At 35.3% G+C, this 18,379-nt stretch overlaps 1 protein-coding gene across 6 annotated transcripts in view; it reads left to right on the top strand.

Annotated features, from left to right (window-relative positions):
- The window catches only part of ARB2A (ARB2 cotranscriptional regulator A), a 262,424-nt gene that overhangs the window by 48,144 nt on the left and 195,901 nt on the right, over nt 1-18,379 (top strand). For all 6 annotated transcript variants that reach the window (XM_071448712.1, XM_071448707.1, XM_071448708.1 and 3 more), the window contains 2 exons: nt 6,590-6,655; nt 14,518-14,709. In XM_071448712.1, the coding sequence (XP_071304813.1) occupies nt 6,590-6,655; nt 14,518-14,709 (258 nt within the window). The remainder of the gene's footprint in view (nt 1-6,589; nt 6,656-14,517; nt 14,710-18,379) is intronic.

Raw genomic sequence — 18,379 nt, 5'->3', positions numbered from 1 at the left:
AAGAGGAAAATGCCAATGTAGCTATGTTTTATTAGCTAGAGTCTACTTAATTTTAAATATACTAGCTCAATTATTCAGGGAAATCTGGCCACTCATAAAAACATACAACTAAAATTATTGTCACTTGATTCTCTTACTCTTTTCACTCTGATTTACTTTAAACTCTCTTTAAAAATTATTGAAAAGTGATCTGACAGTGTTTAATGAGTGTTTTTTCACAAGCTGGCATCTTTGGAGGCAGAAGCCCCCATCCACTGAGTAAGTTGATGTGTTGCCAACACATCTCACTCATGATGGGAAGTAGCCATTCTTAACTTTGAGAGAGTAGTTCTGTCTCCATTCATATTTAATCCTTGGAGAAGTGAAAAGTGACAGCAAGAGTAGTAATAGTGATGATGGCTTTCTGTTTCTGTTTTGAGTATCTGTAGATGAGGAATATAATGTGGGAAATCTCAGATCCATCCAGCTGGATCTGGTCCACCAGAAGGATATATTTAATCTGTAGTTTTGTCCATTTCCTTTTTTTTCCCCCAAAATCTGCTACAAGTATGTAGGAATAGGCAATGGAGTGGACAACTTGGGTTAACAGCTTGTGCTTCCTCATCATTTCTCCTAGGTCTTGTAATCTGTCCTCTGTCATGGGAGTGGTTGTAATGTCAACCAATCTCATGCGCCTTATCCTTTGTTGCGTCACGTGTTTTATTCTTTATCATGTGTTAACCATACACCAGACATTTGACAGGCTTGTTGGTATTTTGGTCATGAGGGATGCGCATATGGGGAAAGAGGGGGACATGTGGCATTTGATTGTCTTCAAAAGAGACTTTGTGGTTTGCACTAGCCTAGGGGTTCCTCACATCTGTCGTGAATCCATGACTGTTGCTTGCATGGTAATGATTTCCAATGACACCTGATAGATGCCAGGTTAGAAGTGAGAGGCAATAAATCATACAGGCTTATGCTGATTTTTAGTATGTTTTTAGCTGAGAATTCACTTGAGAAAACATTTTGCAAGTTTGAGTAATTTACTTGGTCTTTTTTCTTATTTTCCCTCTGCAGCAGGCTTGTTGTTCTATTTGTATATGCATGTATTTGTGTATGTAATCTTCGGGTGGGTAGCCATGGTTAGTTTTGAAAGTGGGAGCACATTTGTGGGGGAGAGGAGAAAAGAATTTAGAGGACTTGGGTTGTAAAGCACAGCGTGGGAGGGGTACTTGACGGGCAAGGCTCAGTGCACTTCACTGAGTCCCAGCATGCATTTTGGTGTGGTATGTACTGAAGCAGCTCCTCTGGATTAGGATGTAGGTGTTATTAATCAAGTCATTGAGTTGTGACCTGTTGTCTGTATACCTGGCAATCTCTGTTATTGAAAAGTTCACTAGTGGGTCAGCTGCAGTTCTGCTGTTCCTCATGAATGCCATGCTGTTTTTTTTGATGTTTGTAGAATGTGGTACAAGGCTTTTTTTCAATGTATTACAGTCTTAAAATGGAGGGGTTATTATTTTAAACTGAGTTATTCTGGAATTGCCTGCTTGCTTTGTGGGAATTTTTTTTTCAGTGGTCCTTTCCAGACTTTGTTTAAAGACCCCCTGTACTTAATTCATTGAAGTGTCTCTTTGGTATTTGTCTCCACTTTTAATTGTATTTAGACTTCACTACCTTCATGATTTTTCTAACTTTAAACATGCAGTCACTGGTTATTAGTCTTTAATTTCTGTTTTCACATAATTCTATACAGGTATGAATCTTTTTAACATGTGGTTTCAGGATGCTCTATTGCAAAGATTTCACAAATTAGACTCATAACAAAATTTCTCAATGCTTTTTGTTCATTGAAAACAATCTGTGAGAAAGTCCTCTCTATGAACCATAGTCTTAAAAGAACATATTTATATTATGCTTGTGTATACCGCAACTAGGTTTCCACCTGTAGTTTCAGTTTCGCTCTGCAGAGTGTATGCAGCATTCTAGTCCTGCTATGATCGTGCAGAATATTTCACAATGCAAGGGTAAAACCTCAGGCCCATTATAAGATAATGTGCTTCTGTCTATTCTTTTTGCTTTCTGTCCAAGTCACTAAATATAATTTCTTTGTGATGAAAGTAGCCTGTTTTCTGGATCCATATGAAGGCTCACTGGTCGCAACGTAGGTCTATCCCTGAATTATCCATAAGGCTATTGGACTCTGCAGTTTTCATATTTGAGACCACTAGCACTTTGAAAAGGTACTTCTGGACGTATTCTGTGTTATATCCAACATAAATCATGACTAACTTATTTTAAGCTCCTCAGAAAGGCATTGGTGAGCACTGAAGGTTGGTTCTACTCCTGAGCCATATGTATAAGGCTCTCAACCTTGTTCACCATATATGAAGGAAAACTACAATAAAGAAATGATAAGAGAGATTAGATACTTGTGCTTTTAATATGCTGAGGACAATCTACTTGGTTTTAGTGCTCAGGATGTGTTCTAGTCAGCTGTGGTCCCTGCTCTCATCAGCTTGCCTTCATTATGGGAATTTTTTTAGTGCAACAAAATTAGAATAGCTGTGATTTCATTTAGGGCAGAAGTTTCTCAGGCTTAGGGAAAGCAGAACATGGGCTCCTCTGCTCAATGAGAGCAATTTAAAATGCAAGCAATGTAGTTTCCTTCCAGAGAAGACTGCTTTGTTCTGAGAAGAAAATTTCCTCTATCGCGCAGCTTGAGTGCAACCTTTTTTTGGACAGTTGAAATGTTAGGCTTTCCATGGCTGGACAGGATTTCTCCCTTGCTATCTGAATAGGTGTGAGAGGCATGGAATTTTTTGGTATTTGTGTTGTTTGTTTTTTTCCTTGTTCCAGTTCACTCAACAGTCAGTAAGAACACCTTGATAGCTTTAATTTCAGATATTTGTCTTATTTGGGATGTATTTTCCTGATAGACAGCACTTGGATGTGAATGAAGTACAGAAATACTCTAATGTGAGGTGGAAGCTTTCAGTATCTCATACAAGGAATACAGAACTGCCAGTTTCTTCTCCATTTATCAGGCAATTAATTTCATACACTGTGGCAGGTCTTACTGTTGGTTCTTTTTTCTTTGCAGTCTTGGACACAGTGATGATGCCTGCTCTCCAGCCACCTTATTACCTTGAATTACAGTGCAGTATACTGCTTACAGCTTTAGCACACCTAACCAGTTTCAAGAGCCTTAGAAAAAGTGCAGCTATCCCAGGTTAGCATGACTAGCATGAATAGGACTCTCTAGTAAGTGTTACAGTTTGCACTGAGAATGTCTGGATCTGAACAATTTGTTGCTTGATAGTTCAGATGATTTATTGATGCAGGACTGAATTGATCAGCCTCTGTCTCTGTATACCTGCAGTGATGAGCAGCTGTGTGATTGAGTGATAATTAGTCCAGGAGAGTTCATAGTGTAACCAGTACCACCTACTCATGCAAGAAGTCAAAAGACACTTCTCAACATTCTACAGTAGTTTCTACAATAGTTTTCAGATGTTAAATGTAGAACACCAGCATGCACAAGATAATATTGCTACTTAGAGAGGTTGTGGTTATATAAATTGTATAGATTTGAAATAGTCTAACTAGTTCTGTATAGAAAATTTCACACAGTCTGCTTTTCTTTTTCCTTCCTGTAGAAAAGATATTTTAATATTTTTTTTTTAAAGTCATCAGCCATAAAATCAGAGGAAGCTGTTAAAAGCATAAAAATCCAAAGATAGTGTTGGATGTATAGCATTTTCAGTACTTGCAGCCCTATTCCTAAATAAGACAGAATTTTGCTAGATTTTCCTAGGCAGGACTGAATTTTGTCAAGTTTTCTAGACACATCTATGGTAGAATGCAGGAAGTCTGGCCATTAGAGATGTTTTCAAATCTAGAAAATTTTGGACTTGAATGGCACTTCAAGAAATCTTGTGTAACAGTTTCCATCATTAAGACTCATAGTGTACCAGCCATTGCTAGGATATCCCTAACATGTTGATCTACTGCAAAAAAGCCTTCAGCCCTTTCGGTGGCTGCATACATACACACACACACACACACACACACACACATTCACATATACATACATACACATATATATATATATAGACTGGGCAGTATTAGGGGTTGTTTTGTTTGAGGGTTTTTTCAATGGTATTTTTTCCTGAAATCTCCCTGGGCAATGCAGGCCATCCAGGTGCTGAGCTGTCTGAAGATGATAATCTCTTGCATGTGAGCCTTCTCCTCCTGTATCTTTATTTGTGTTTGCTTTTATTGAAAGCGTTCATTAGGTTAAGTCTTTGGTGCACCAGAGTGTTCTACTGATTGAACACTCCCGTTTTTAAGGCTGTATTGTGCTTTATTGTTTATTTATTTTATTAGGGTAGTGCATAAAGAGTCAGTTAGAATGACTGCCCCATTGAGATGGGCTGTGGAAAAAATGAGTAAAAGTTTATTTCCGCTCTGAAGACACACAGCCTAAATAAATGAGAGAGAATAGAAGAAATAGATGCAAACATGTAAAAAGGGTAGACTTTCACAAGTGGTTAAAGTATATTTTCTGCATAGGAGTTTTTATCTTCCAAGTTTTCTTTTAGTGATTTTAACAGTGAGTAGAGGCCTAAATTGAGAGTTAAAACCAAAATTTCTATGTTGTAGTCAGTGTTATCATTATGCTCACTTTAATGTCGGTACAACATTAGCCTTTGAGACTGCAGGAATTTAACTGCTTTCTTGTTGGTGTTACGCTGCAGTAGATTTCGGTGAACCATAAAAAGTTTGCCCCTGAAGGTAAAATTACACTGTATGCATGTTCCAAGCATACTGCTTTGGGGATAAACATGTCTTAAATCAACTCATCGCTCACAGCTGAATTCCTTCTCCAAATGCAGTTTCTGTGTAGATAATAATGTTCAGAAGGACTGATAATCTGTAAGCCATAAAGTTTTTTGAACATAAGTCTATCAATAAATGTATTTGAGCAGGATCAGAAAGAATTCTTATAATCCTAATAAAGATTTTGGGTTTTAGAGAAAAGAAAGGAGGAGCATATAACAACATTTTTAATTAGCTCTCATCAGCACTTCCAGTTTAGTCATATGTGTTCCAAACATTTGCATATTGTGTTTCCTCACATTTACATAATAAAAACTTTTGGACTTTGTTGAAATTTCCTTTTGTAATTGTGCATTTGGAAAATTAAATTTGAAGTTTATGCCACCCTGGCTTCTACTTGCTTGGATGATAGTGTGTAGTTAAGATGCCATCACTTAAGACCTTGGTACAGTGATATTTCTGTTGAGGCTTAATATAATGTGGGTTCGGATGTATTTGTGATGCAATTGTGGCCTTGAGGTGTTAATCTAAAGAATACCATCTGGGTTTGTACCCAGATATTCTTGGATTAATATTCTGAGACTTAGATCTTGTCCTGTCTGGAATTTAAATACTGTTCCCTGAGCTTTAAAGAAAAGCCAAGCACCATTTCAGCCTTTTAAAATGAGTTCTTTATTTTACCTCTGTAATTTGCCTTTTTTTTTCAAGCTCCTATAGCCATTGATATCCAGGCAGTAACGTCCACACTGTTTTTACAGCCTCAAATGGATGAAGTGCCTGTTTGTTCCTCAGTTTAATTCCCAAATTAATTATAGTTAGAAAGTAGTTAATCTGCATCTCCATTTTTCTTAGAATATGTAAGGGCAGAAAAAAAATGTCTCTAGATAGGAGGCAAGAATTTGAAATATGAACAGCTTTGTTACATTTAAGAGGGCAAGTCTTTTGTTCTAACAAGGTTGATTTTTGTGTGGCTTGTGGGTTTCGTAACTTTTTTTCCTTCTGGTGGGTTTTGGTTTGTTTTGGTTTTGTGGTTTTGTTTGGATTTTTATGTTGTTTTTGTTTGTTTGGGGGTTTTTTGTTTGTGGGCTTTTTTTGGTGTTTTGTTTGGTCTTTGGTTTTTTTCTTTCTTCATGTTGTTGCTTTCTGAAATGATACCTTTAGTTTCAGGATTGAAATTTCAATTTTATTCCTATATGGAGAAAACAGACATAAACTCTTGCATAGTTGGCAGTCTGTATGGGGTTTTCTTCTATTCAGCAGTCTTTGATCCGTACCTCCCCTGTTCAGTAAGTAGAAATGGCAAAGTAACTTAGCTGAGGGTGGCTACAAATCTTCTCTCCATGTAAATCATGAAGTGAACCTGGAGGGGAGAGAATTGCAGAAATCTGCCAGTGGACAAAATGCTTTAAAAGTATTTCTTTACAAATAGAGCCTTTCTTCTACCCCCCAAGTATATATTAATTGGTTATAAACCTTAGTTTTGAGGTTGTTATTCACCTAATTGTGCACACAGTAGTGCATGATGGATTCACAGGTACAGTTACCCTTCCATTGTACTGGCAAGAAGTCTTTTCTGTGAAACAGAGAATTTTATGTCTAAGCTCCAAGTTCTATAATTAGTTATACAGTAGAGGATTCAGGAAAGTGGCAAAACATCTACAAGTCTTAGAAGTTTAACCAATTAGCCTTTAAGTTGTCTTCCTGCATATTTCATTATTGTACGTGTTTTAGTATCTGATGGCATTCTATTTTTTCTTTTCTTCAGATCATTACTAAATACATTTATGAACTACTGCAGAATGAATGCCACTTGAAGAAAGTAACTCTTCCAGTAAGTATAATTTATTTTTCCAAGGGCATTGTTTTTGAATCTGTACCCAGCATAGCCTGTGATCCCATATTCATATAAAGACAAGGTTTGCCAGGGCTCTGTGCAGGGCATTGTTTCAGGACACTGCCTTTGCATTTTGCATGTGTATGCATCTGGAGATGTGGTTCCACCTCATTTCTCATGTGTTTGATTTCTCCAACTGAGCCTTCCTTACCTTACCAGATACCAGAATTTTCAAAATGTGGTGCTTTTTATAGGAGTGCTATAAGCTTTCTGAAAAGTATTTGTGAGTATTTTGAGATGTCTACAGATGTAGAGAACAGAAGTGTCTTTGCAGGCAGCGGACTACATTCACATTCAGTATCAGTAAAATACTCCAAGTCATTTTTTAAAAAATGCTTTTTCAATAATTTGTAATATGCATGTAATATAAAGTGCTTTTGTCACTTAGTGAAAATATTTAATCAACCCTTGGAAAAGATTAAGTGCTCCCCCACATATCAGAGTGTTTATAAATATATGTGATGTGATATGATGATGTTCAGGTATTTTTATATTGGAGAGCGCAGGGGAGACTGGAGTGTGACAGCACTATGTAGATTTTCCATCATTATGAAGGATTATTCCTATGCTCTTTGAAATCTTTTGAATTGCTGTCATTCTCAGAGGAACCTTCATATTCAGTCAAGGAAACCTATTTAGGCTATGGAAGGAAAAGGTCTTTTGCCTTAACAGTTCTGTAAGATTTCAGTAGTCCCATTTCCATTCCCTGAATGTTGCTTAGGGAATGTTTTGATTACCTGACCAAACTACTTGTAGTTTCCTAGAAGGACTTTTTCAGTGTTTTGTGGTCACAGCAGAAGGAGCTGAGCTACGAGGTTCACAGAGAAATCTAAGGGCAAGCCTGGTGCTTGCACCAATCCCCTGCGAGCCAAGACTGAGATACCATTTCCCCACTTCAGATTTTTCTGTGTAGACAGACATAGGATTGGGTTCATCATGACAGTCTGCCTGGTGCAGTGCTAGTTACGATCTCCAGCTTTTTGGCTGATTTTCTTTCTTGGTGAAGTTTTGGTCCAAAAAGTACTTCCAGAAATATAATGTATCAAAAGACTTCTCAAGCCATGTCACACTTCATCTGTGAAACTATGAAGCTGTCTTTTATAAACTTCGAATCTGGATTTTAAGGCTATAGAACTTTCTTTGATTCCTAAAAATTAATATGAAGAATATGCATATAAGTAGAGCAGCGGTAAAGCTGCTCAATTAGCTCCCAAGCATGAAGATGAAGAAACTCGGGATAAGTGTTACAGCACCTCCATCACCTATGTCACATCTGTAGTGATTCATCTGCCTGGCTCTAAGGTTCAGGTTTCTTGGCGACAGATTCCCAAAGGAAGGACACAAAACCCTCTAGCTGAAACTAGTAAAGGACACTGGTAAAAGTAATAAAACAGCTCTTAGGATGAGAATAGAGGAGAGTATAAGTGTTGGTAAGTTACGTGTAAAATCACAGTAAATTCAGAAAAACCAAATTTGAGGATCTTATTAGAGTTGTAAAGGCTAATAATAAAAGAGAGCTGATAAAGCCAGTAGATGAATTGCAGCTAAAATGAATACCAAGGTTCAAATGAGAAAAACTAACATAATTAATTCCAATACTACTTGTCCAATTTCCACACTCTTAACTATCCTAAACAGGATATAATTCTGAGCAGCTGTCTAAAATTTGTCATATCAATAGAGGAGACCTGAGGACAAGTTAATATATTGTACAATAAACAAATTCCAGGATGAGATTTTTTTTTAAACCTAGGATTCTATAGGAAATCAAACATGAAGCTGCAGAACAACCAATTTGTATTTAACTTACTGCTGAAATAGTAATAATAATAATAATAATAATAATAATAATAATAATAGTAATAATATTGGGGGAAATTAGTACAAGTTTATTTTTTAAAAATCCAGAATTCATTGCAGGAGTCACAGATCACATGGAGAAGAAATATCTTGTCAGTAAAAGAGTACAGATATTTCCAGGAAACTGTCAACAAAAAGATGCTTTAAAAAGCACAGGAGAAGGTAGTCCCCTTTAAAGTTAATTGGTTAGAAGGGGAGAAAGGTGTTCATATTTTACAGATGAAATAAACTTACCAGGGAAATGCTGTTAAGAGCTGATATAGCTGTAAGCAAAAGGAAAAAAGGAATTAATACAAGCTAACAAACTTCTCTGTTTTTTTTCTAAAATTATTTGGGATAGTTAAATCTAAAGCTGATTATGATGACTTGGGAAATTATTTATTCATGCTGAATAACTGGATGATTAAATGACAGGAGATTCAAATCTGGTAAATATGAAATTATGGGGAAGATAACTCACTCTGTAAACACAACAGTGGCCTCTAAATTACAACTCAGGAAAGAGCTTGGAGTGATTGTGAGTAGGTCTCTGAGAACATCAGTGAGTGCTCGATGGCAGTCAAAAACCCTCAAAGCAAATAGGATGTTAGGAATTACGAGGTATCGAGAACAAAACAGAAAAACATCATCATTCCACTCATTATATGGGCCCTCATGTTAAACACTGCATGAAGTCTGGACACCATATCAAAAAGGATATGAAGAATTAAAAAGAAATACAGAGGAGGGTTGCAAGGATGATCACAGGCATGAAATTCTTTTCAGACAAAGAAAGATTAAACAAAGATTCTTCAGCTTGGAAAATAGAGGGCTGAGGAAGGAATATGACAAATCTATAAAATCATGAAAGGTGAAGAGAAGATGAATAGGAAATGGATTTTTGCCTTTTTCATAATAGAGATCCTAAGGGGCATCAAGTTTAAATTATCAGGCAGGAGATCTCTACTGAAAGAGACAGTATTATTTCATATATGTCCCAATTATATTGTGGAACTCACTGCCACAGAATACTACCAAGGAGAGAGGTATAAATGCAGTCAAAAAAACCATTTGACAATATTAAGGTGGGATAGGTGCCTTGAACTATTTAATGTGCATGCCCAGTTATATAAACTGTGGCTTCAAGGTTCCAAAGTTACCAGCTGTCAAAGCCAGGCAAGAATCACTCTGTAACCACTGTTTTTACTGTTCCTGTATGCAATCTGCCAGTTGTAGAAACAGGACCCTGGACCTTGGTCTGACCAAGATGGCTTATATGTGTGTATATATACACACACACACACATATACCTATATATATACACACAACCTTTTTATGTGCATATTTTTGAGATTAGTGCAAAAAACTTTTTTCTTTTAATTTCATCACAGGTGATCAGAAAGTTGTTGTATTGGTTTTCCTTTTTCTGTCAGCTGATAATGAAGCTGGCAGTCCTGTAATTTTTAGTATTAGAAATGTGTTTCAGGACTCTGTTAGGTGGTGTGGGCTTCTTTTCAGCATGATTTTAGTAGGGAATGGAAATGTTATGTTTCAAAGGTTTAGCATGATGGCGTTTTATCTTCTGTAATTTCAACTTTGTGTGTAAAGTCCAACTTGCTGTCTTTGTTTTGCTTTCTTAGGTAGCAACTTCAGTTTGGGATACAAAAATTAATTAATTTGGTTTCAGATATGAAAGTAAGACCAGTTGGCAGATCAGGAGAGCTTGCCTATTGTTGTATTATGCCAGCATTTTTGACTGAACGATTCTGAACATTTTTTGCTACACAGAGAGGCCAAGATCCACGTTGAACTATTGTTACTGTAAAGCACTATACTTCTAATAATGTTCAACAAGTACTACTGGACATGAACATTTTAATAAAGAGTCTCATATTAAGGGAGAGGCCATTCAATCACTGCTTCTGAAGTTTTATTTTGCACTCCATTGAAGGTTATGTTAGGAGTAAAAGGAAGATGGCAATTTTTTAGCCAGAAATGGAGTATTTGGAGTATTTTTAGCCAGATGGAGTATTTGTATTTCTTTAGTTTTAGTGGCATAATCAGTGATTGATCTTTGCTCTTCTTTAGGTGTTGAAGGCAAGTGGAGTGTGCTTCTAAATTAACTGCATCTTTAACAGCTTCTGGGGAAGCCTGAGATGGAAGTTTAAATAATTAGTAACATGTTATAGTGGTTTTAAGCCTGCCCGGAAATTAAGCACCATGCAGCTGCTTGCTCAACCCTCCTTTTACCTCCCTGAACACCAGTGGAATGGGGAGGAGAATCAAAATAAAACTTGTTAGCTGAGATAAAAACAGTTTAATAACCTAAAGTGAAGTAAAATACAGTGATAATGGTAAATGATAATAATAACACCAGAAAAAAAAAAGTGATGCGCAATGCCAGATGCCAGACTCCAGATTCCCGAACCCAGCTTGGCCATGCTTCTGGGTAATTCCCCATAGTTTATATTTTATATCCTGGGCATGATATAATGGGGTGTGGAATATTCCTTTGCCAGTTCAGGGCACCTGTCCCAGCCGTGGTCTCCCCAAGTTTATTTTGCATACCTTTTTTACTGGCAGAGCATGAGACAAGGAAAGTCCTTGACTTTAGATAAACACAACTTAGCAGAAAACCAAAATATCAGTGTTATACCTAAGTGTTATCCATACCATTCTTGTTCTGAAGCCAAAACACTGCACTTTATCAGCTACTGAGAAGAAATTAACTCTATCCTCTTTGAAAACAGGACGCATGTTTAGTTGGCAATGGCACTGAAATGTCTCACTTCATAGAATCTTCTCAGTTATCAGTGATTTCCACTTTCACTTCAATAGGTAAAAGTTCATAGAAGAATTATTTTTCTTTGAGAAACAATGGTCTGTTATCTCCAATTCACGTTCCTTTTGCCAGTTTTGTTACTTAAGTGAAGTTAATGCTTGTTTGTAAATTTTTCAGATTTTAGGTTTGTTAAGTTAGTTGTGGTAATAGTCAAATGTTGATTAGCTGCCTGTAATATTGATCAGCAGTTCTTAGTTTTACATTTTTGATTGAAAAATTCTAAATCAGGATTCTCAATACTGTGAGGACTTTAACTAAAGCAAGTTAATTATGTTTATGTTGAAACACATAGAAGATGACTTTTCATCTTGGGAAGCAAATGAGCAGATTTTCTCTCCACCAGCTGCTCATAATTCTTACAATCTTTTTTGAGTCTTATCAGGTTCAATTCCACTTATTTGCCATGTTCGTCCTCCAGTTACACTTTATACCTACTTTGTAGGCTCAAGGCTCATAATTTTTGTCATGTTTCTCAATTGAAATAAGAAAAATACTTAGTAAGAAAAATAATTGTGGAAGAAAAGTACTTGTGGATTTTCTTCCCTTTTCAACATTCAATCTTATAAAACTCCAATATATAGAATAAAAGACTCCTGGAACCCTGTCAACTCTCATAAATATTGGGTTAGTAAAGGCTAATTGTTGATGTCGTAGCGTGGATGACAATAAGACTAGATTTCAAGTGTAGTAGATTTCAAGTGTAGTTTGATTTTACTCTATATATTCACGGCAGCTGTGCGTAATACTAACTAGTATGGTGCTGAAATATTTTATTGACTGGTACTACTGTTTAGGTGAAAAGTCATTTGATACAGAAATCATATGGAAAAAGGAAGTTCACTGTTTAAAAACATTGAGAATCTCATAATATATGTAGAGATCTTTCCATAGCTGCCTACATTCATAAACTTTAAGGAATTATTGTGCATTGAGAAAAAAGTCCAAGAAAAAGAAAATTAAACTGTAGTTTTAAACAGTAAATTACCATTATAATTTAGATAGGTTTGGCATGCCTAACTACAGATTACTGGAATTGTTTTCACCTGTAAATAACAATGTTGAATCAAATTGTTAAACTAATCTAAAAAACATTTTCCTGTATTTATTCACTTTAGATTTAAGTGACCAGAAATCAGTGATGTTGAGTAGGTCCAGAAGAACAAGTGGCTAATAATTGTAAAGTATTTTATGTGGCCTCCATGTGTCTGGCATTAAATGGTGCTCCATGTTGATCTGTCAGTAAAGTAAGGTTGTGTATAGGAGTGATATTTACATGCATTCTTTAGTGAATGCTGGATCTAATAAATTTCTACTGTTTGAAGGTAAATTAGCTCAACAAAAATCTCTAACTGTGTTTAATTTTGGGAAAAGACTAAAAATTATTTTTTTATGATCTTGGTAGATATTTTTTGCTGTTTTTTAAAATTAACTTATTTGCAGAAATGGTAACTAGCTCTATCTTCTAGTACATATGACCACTAAGTGCTGGTATTTCCTGTATACTACAATATAAACTTTAGCACTTATAATATAAGTGATATAAGTGCTAAAACCTACTAAACTAAACCTATTAGTCTGAAATGCAAAATTCACTTTTTTTTTTTTTTCCTAAGTATAGTGTTATAAATATTCAGTTTGTGGGTAGAAGTCAATTACATGTTGCCAGCTACTATCTGAGATTCAGGGTTGGCTGACTTTTTACCTAATCTGTTTCACCTTTTAAGGTATCAGTACTGCTATTTCAGAAGCAGCAGCATGATCTGACTGTAGCCCCAGTCTTTTCAATAGAACATACTCTTTATCATATTTTCTATTTTTGCACAGTGTGAGAGAAGGTGAGTACATTTCCTGTGCAAACTCTGAGGCATGTGAGATGTTACTTTATTTTGGAGCAGGGGAATAAGGTCTTCAGTGTGATGGCAAATACTGAAGAGAGACATGACTAGTCTTTCATTTACAAATTTGTTTTGTTTAAGTGACCTCATTGACTTCATTTAAAAAAACATTTTGTAGGGTTTACATTAAAAATGTCTGAAGATGCATGCAGAATTAATTTTTCTTACTATAAGGGTAGTTAAGAATACATACCCATATATATGAGAAAAAACTACCAAAACTAATCTGAATTGCCAATTCCTTCTTTCTCAGCATGGGGATCACAACCTGATCTGTTTTTCTTTGTTGCAGAGTGTTCATAGCAGCTGGGCAGTTAGGCTGTGGGGGTGGAGGGGTGTGGAGTATAGTATGAAGGGGAGATGTGCCTGTTTTGTTCTTTCTGTTCTGTGTATTCATATAGTAGAAAGAGAAGAAGTAGATTTGAGAACATGAGGATTTGTTTTGCCCTCATGGTGTTTACATCAGAACAGTTCTTTTGTCTTGAGAAGGGTTGCTAAACCAAGTGTAAAAACTTTAGTTTATATTGAACAAAAAGTGCTGCTTTATTCTCTTTAAAGACATAATGTGCTATTAGGTTGCAATTTGCTGAATATCAAAGCTAATTGTTGGTCTCTTCCTACAGCAAAGTAGCTAAGCATTGACCCTGGTACAGAGGACTGTTAATGAAGCTATTATTTAGAACCAAATTGGATTTCTATATTTTAATAGACCTGTCCTATTAAATTTGTAACAGTCAAATTTACAGTACTGGTTCCTATATGTAGCTTATCAAGTATTTATGTTCAGGTGGCTGATTTGGAACTCTCCAGGATTTTTTTTTTCGTATTATGTAAGAATTTGTTGTTGCTTCAGGCATATCAGAGGTGAGAAATTCCTCACTCCCTTCCCTCTTGCCACCTCCAATTGCTCATTTATGGACTTTCTTCCTTTCCTATAAATTTTTGTAAACGACTGATGTTTCAAAGCTTTAACACAACTTTTACCCCTTTTCTTAATTTTAAATGTTCCTTGGATTGATGTTCTAAAATTTGGTATGTTTATTGTTTCAAAGCTACGTTTCATATTTTGCTTTATTTTTATTTAGTCCTGGGCACACATGGATTGAAATGGTTGTTTAGTGGTGAGTGTTTTTATATAAATTTGGTAGAAAGCTTTGTAACTAAAGGTTTTCTTTCAAAGAATTATATTGATGCATTAAAATGTGTGATGTCTGTAATTGCAGGTTGATGCAATTGAGACTGAACCAAAGAGCTTTATCTTTATGAGTGAAGATGCATTAGTAAATCCTGACAAGCTGTTGGTCCTAATTCATGGTAATGGCGTTGTCAGAGCTGGTCAGTGGGCTAGGAGACTTATAATTAATGAAGATCTGGACAGTGGGACACAGATACCATACATAAAGAGAGCTATTGAGGTAAGTGAAAGTTCAAGGATGCAAGATGTGTGCTGTGGATGTGCATGTGTGTGCCTGTGTATGAAGAGCTGTGAACTTGTGATGTTTTAATTTTTTAATAAGTATTCTATATGTTACTGTGTGATCATTGTATTTGTGATGGGAATACCTTTTTTGTTTTGTTGGATCTTTATTCTGGTGGAACCAAGTTCCTGTCTTGCAGTAAAATAAAATTTAGTTGCATGTCATTGTTGTGTTGGGCACGCCATGTAGTTTAATATGCCCCATACTATGATGAGAGTCCTTAGTAGGTGATGCAATGCAGCAGAAGACACTACAGAAATTTGTTACAATTTAGATTGTTTTCCTTTATATTTAATTTAATTTGTACATATTATTGCTCAATGACTGCTGTAATCTAATGGTAACATGAGCTTTCATGATAACATGCAGTGTTTTTACTGGGATTGTACTGAATTTATTAAAGACACTGTCTTTCTCAGACTTGCACTAAATAGCAGTTCATTCTGGTTTACTTATCAGTATTTGACAATAGAAGACATTCACATGTTGTTGACACTATTTTGTTAAATCTATTTGAGAGACAGTGGACAGTTTGTGTTATGTTTTTTTCATTGGAACATTGCAGGACTAATTAATCATATGCGCCCTGCTGCCTAAAGGAAACTTCCTGTAGTAAACATTAGAAGAGCTTTTTTAGGACTCATTGTTTCTATTATATTTGCCAAGTTAAGCTAATACTCTACTCTAAATATCAGTATTGTTATTGTTATTGTTACATATTTTGCTAAGTGCTTAATTTTTGTGGTTGATGGATAATTGTTGCAGCTGTCTTTAAAGTATTCAGGATTAAAAATGGTGCTTTTTTCAATAAAACAAAGAAAGAAAACATATAAAAACATTAGGACATTAAGTTATTTTTTGGTTTTTTTTACTCACTATCAAAGCACCAGACTATACTTCATGAGAAAAAGAAACCTAGCCCTGTGAAAGTGAGGCATATCTTTTCCTAACATTAGGTTTTTCATTAATTTAAATCAAGATTCAGATTGAGACAGAACAAAAAGTGCCTCAGGATTGAGTGCAGTACAGTAGGTCCCGTATGGTAGGTCCAGTGTGGGACTTCTAGTGCTGGTTCCAAAACATTTCCCAAGAAACCCAAATAGCTGTAGCTACTTCAGTTTTGGTACAGTGCTTACATGTTTGCATTTTTGTTCTTTCTTAGAGATGCTGCTGTCCTGGGCAAAATGAGAGACCAAGTATTTCAAACTGGGATACTAGCACTTATTTAACATCATTTTTAAGGGTTATTTCTAGTTGAGGAGATTTTTTTTCCTCTTTTGTTATTTTTATTTATTTTGTGCAGTGATTTGTGCCAGTATGACAGAGATCAAACCTCTGTTTTCTCAAATGGCTGTTATACTTAAAACCAGATTATTTATCTCCGCATTTTGAATGCTTCTTAAAAAAACAATACAGGACAAGTCCCAGTTGTTGGATGAGAAAATGTTTTTACAAAAATGTAATCATTGAATAACATTGGTACATCAAACTTTGTGCTCTTATCTTTGAGCTTTTCCTTAATATGGTTTTTTAATTTGTATTCTCTTTAGTTCAGTAATTCCAGCTACTGTAAAACCTACTGTCCCTTTTTGTGCACCTTAAAATTCTGATAAGTGTACTAATAGATTGTATTCAGTTGTGTTAAGTCAAATTCAGTTATGTCATTAAATGTGTTGCTATTGTTTTGTATCCTGTAATCCCTGTACTAGGAACTGGTTGTGTATCTGGTTAGATAAGGCAATATATTATGGAAGTTGGACCCCACTGAAAGTATTTAGAATCATTTGGTTTTGACTAAAACGAGAATACATATATAGATACAAGCTGGGGTATCTGTGTCAGCTTCACATATAGATCATATAAATTACATTTCTAAATGCAGAAAATTATGGTAGAGTGTAAGGACTCCATATGATAAAAATAATGGTAAAAATTGCATCCATTTCTGGTATTCAGTCCTCTAGTTGATTTAGTCATGTCACTTACGAAATGCAAATAACTAACCTAGATGGTAAATAGCCTGAATGAAAATTGTGCTAATCCCTCATGCAACGTTATTTGAAGGAGGGAATTATTTTTGTAGATCTTTCTGTGTTTCTTCTAAGGAGAGGTCTCATTCTTGAATGAAGCCAGCAGACCTTACCAAAGCATCAGTGCTGGTGACAAGAGAGCATGGATTTTTTTTTTTTCTAATATACTTATGTGAATTTGAAGTGGATAATGATATGTAGGATTTGAAAATTCCCATGATCTAATGTGACTTAGCAAAACATGCAGGCATTGCAGCCAGCTTAAAACATTTGCTGAAGATAAGGTTCTAATTAAAAAAAATTAAAATTGAGAATTACAGAAGTAGTGCTTGAATGTCCTATGTGCAGGAGCTAATTCAGAAATACCTGCTTTTCAAAAACAAAAAACCCATACAAGCAAAAAACCACTCTCTAAGTACGCCAAACCCTACAACTTTTCTGCTTTTTTCTTTGCTTCTCTTCTCAGTTCAATTCTTAGAAAAACTGAAAACAGGGATGTAGCAGCTGGGGTTATCAGTGATCAGCGGATTGAGCCGGATGAACTGATACTTCTAAACAGGAAGTTAAGGGAAGAGTAGAAACTATTTCTCTCTGATGCAATGCTTTTGAGGAAAAAAGAATTAAGTAACCCCATTTCTGAAGGATGTGTGGAACAAGGAGCAATGTATGGACTTAAAATTTTGTATTTTAAAATTCTAGTATTTTGGGGTTCCTGCAAGTTACAGAAAAAAGATTCGAAGAGAAAAATCCTGGTGGGAATTCATGTAGCTAGAAATATGTTTTTCTTTTCATCTGTGCAATTCCTGTAGGTAATGCTTCTTGTTCCATGTTTTATATCTAGCCCTATTGTGTAGATTCAATCTTTTGTGTTAGAGGTATTGTGACTAGTTGACAAGGGTTTATGTGAAGAGATAGCATTATTGTGTTAATTTGAAAATTCAAACTTGATAGTGTAAAAGAAATGTTGAAATATGAACAAATATGAAGAGAACAAATAAGCAACTAGATAGAGAACAGATTGTAAAAAAAGAAGGAGGGAGAAAATTGTACATAATGTTGAAAACACATGTAAATACATTAAAATGTGGTAGGACAAAACCTGTTTTAGAAAAACAAGTACGAAGAAGAAAAATATGCTAGTAAGGCAGTAAGAATGTAACAAAAGCTAAATTAAACCAAATACTTACTAAAAAAGATATTTAAAACAAAAGAATGTCAATATCCTGTAAATACAGTACAAAAATACTGCATAGATTTGCTATTTTTTCAAAGTAGAAATTTTCTGCTGAAACTTTCTCTCAGAAAACTGATTTTTGACAGAAGCAGTTGTCTGATGCATGAGAGACTGAAGTTCAAGTCCCTTCCCCCCTGGGAATGAGTGGACTATTCAATTTATAATGAGAATTCTGCTTTGAAGATATTCCACTTTTCTTAAAAAGTAATTGTAAATTATATAAATAAATAAATGTAGATTAAAATAATAATTTTAATCTGCCTCTAATATATTTGGCCTAAATGGCTCATGCAGGTTTGTACAGTGAGGGTCTTCTCAGATCAGTTATTGTTTAACCATGCAT

This window comes from Agelaius tricolor, unplaced genomic scaffold (assembly GCF_023055355.1).
Source record: "Agelaius tricolor isolate 1412-34295 unplaced genomic scaffold, bAgeTri1.0.p SCAF_27, whole genome shotgun sequence".
Taxonomy (NCBI): Eukaryota; Metazoa; Chordata; class Aves; order Passeriformes; family Icteridae; genus Agelaius; species Agelaius tricolor.
This window is presented reverse-complemented; position numbering and strand designations above follow the sequence as displayed.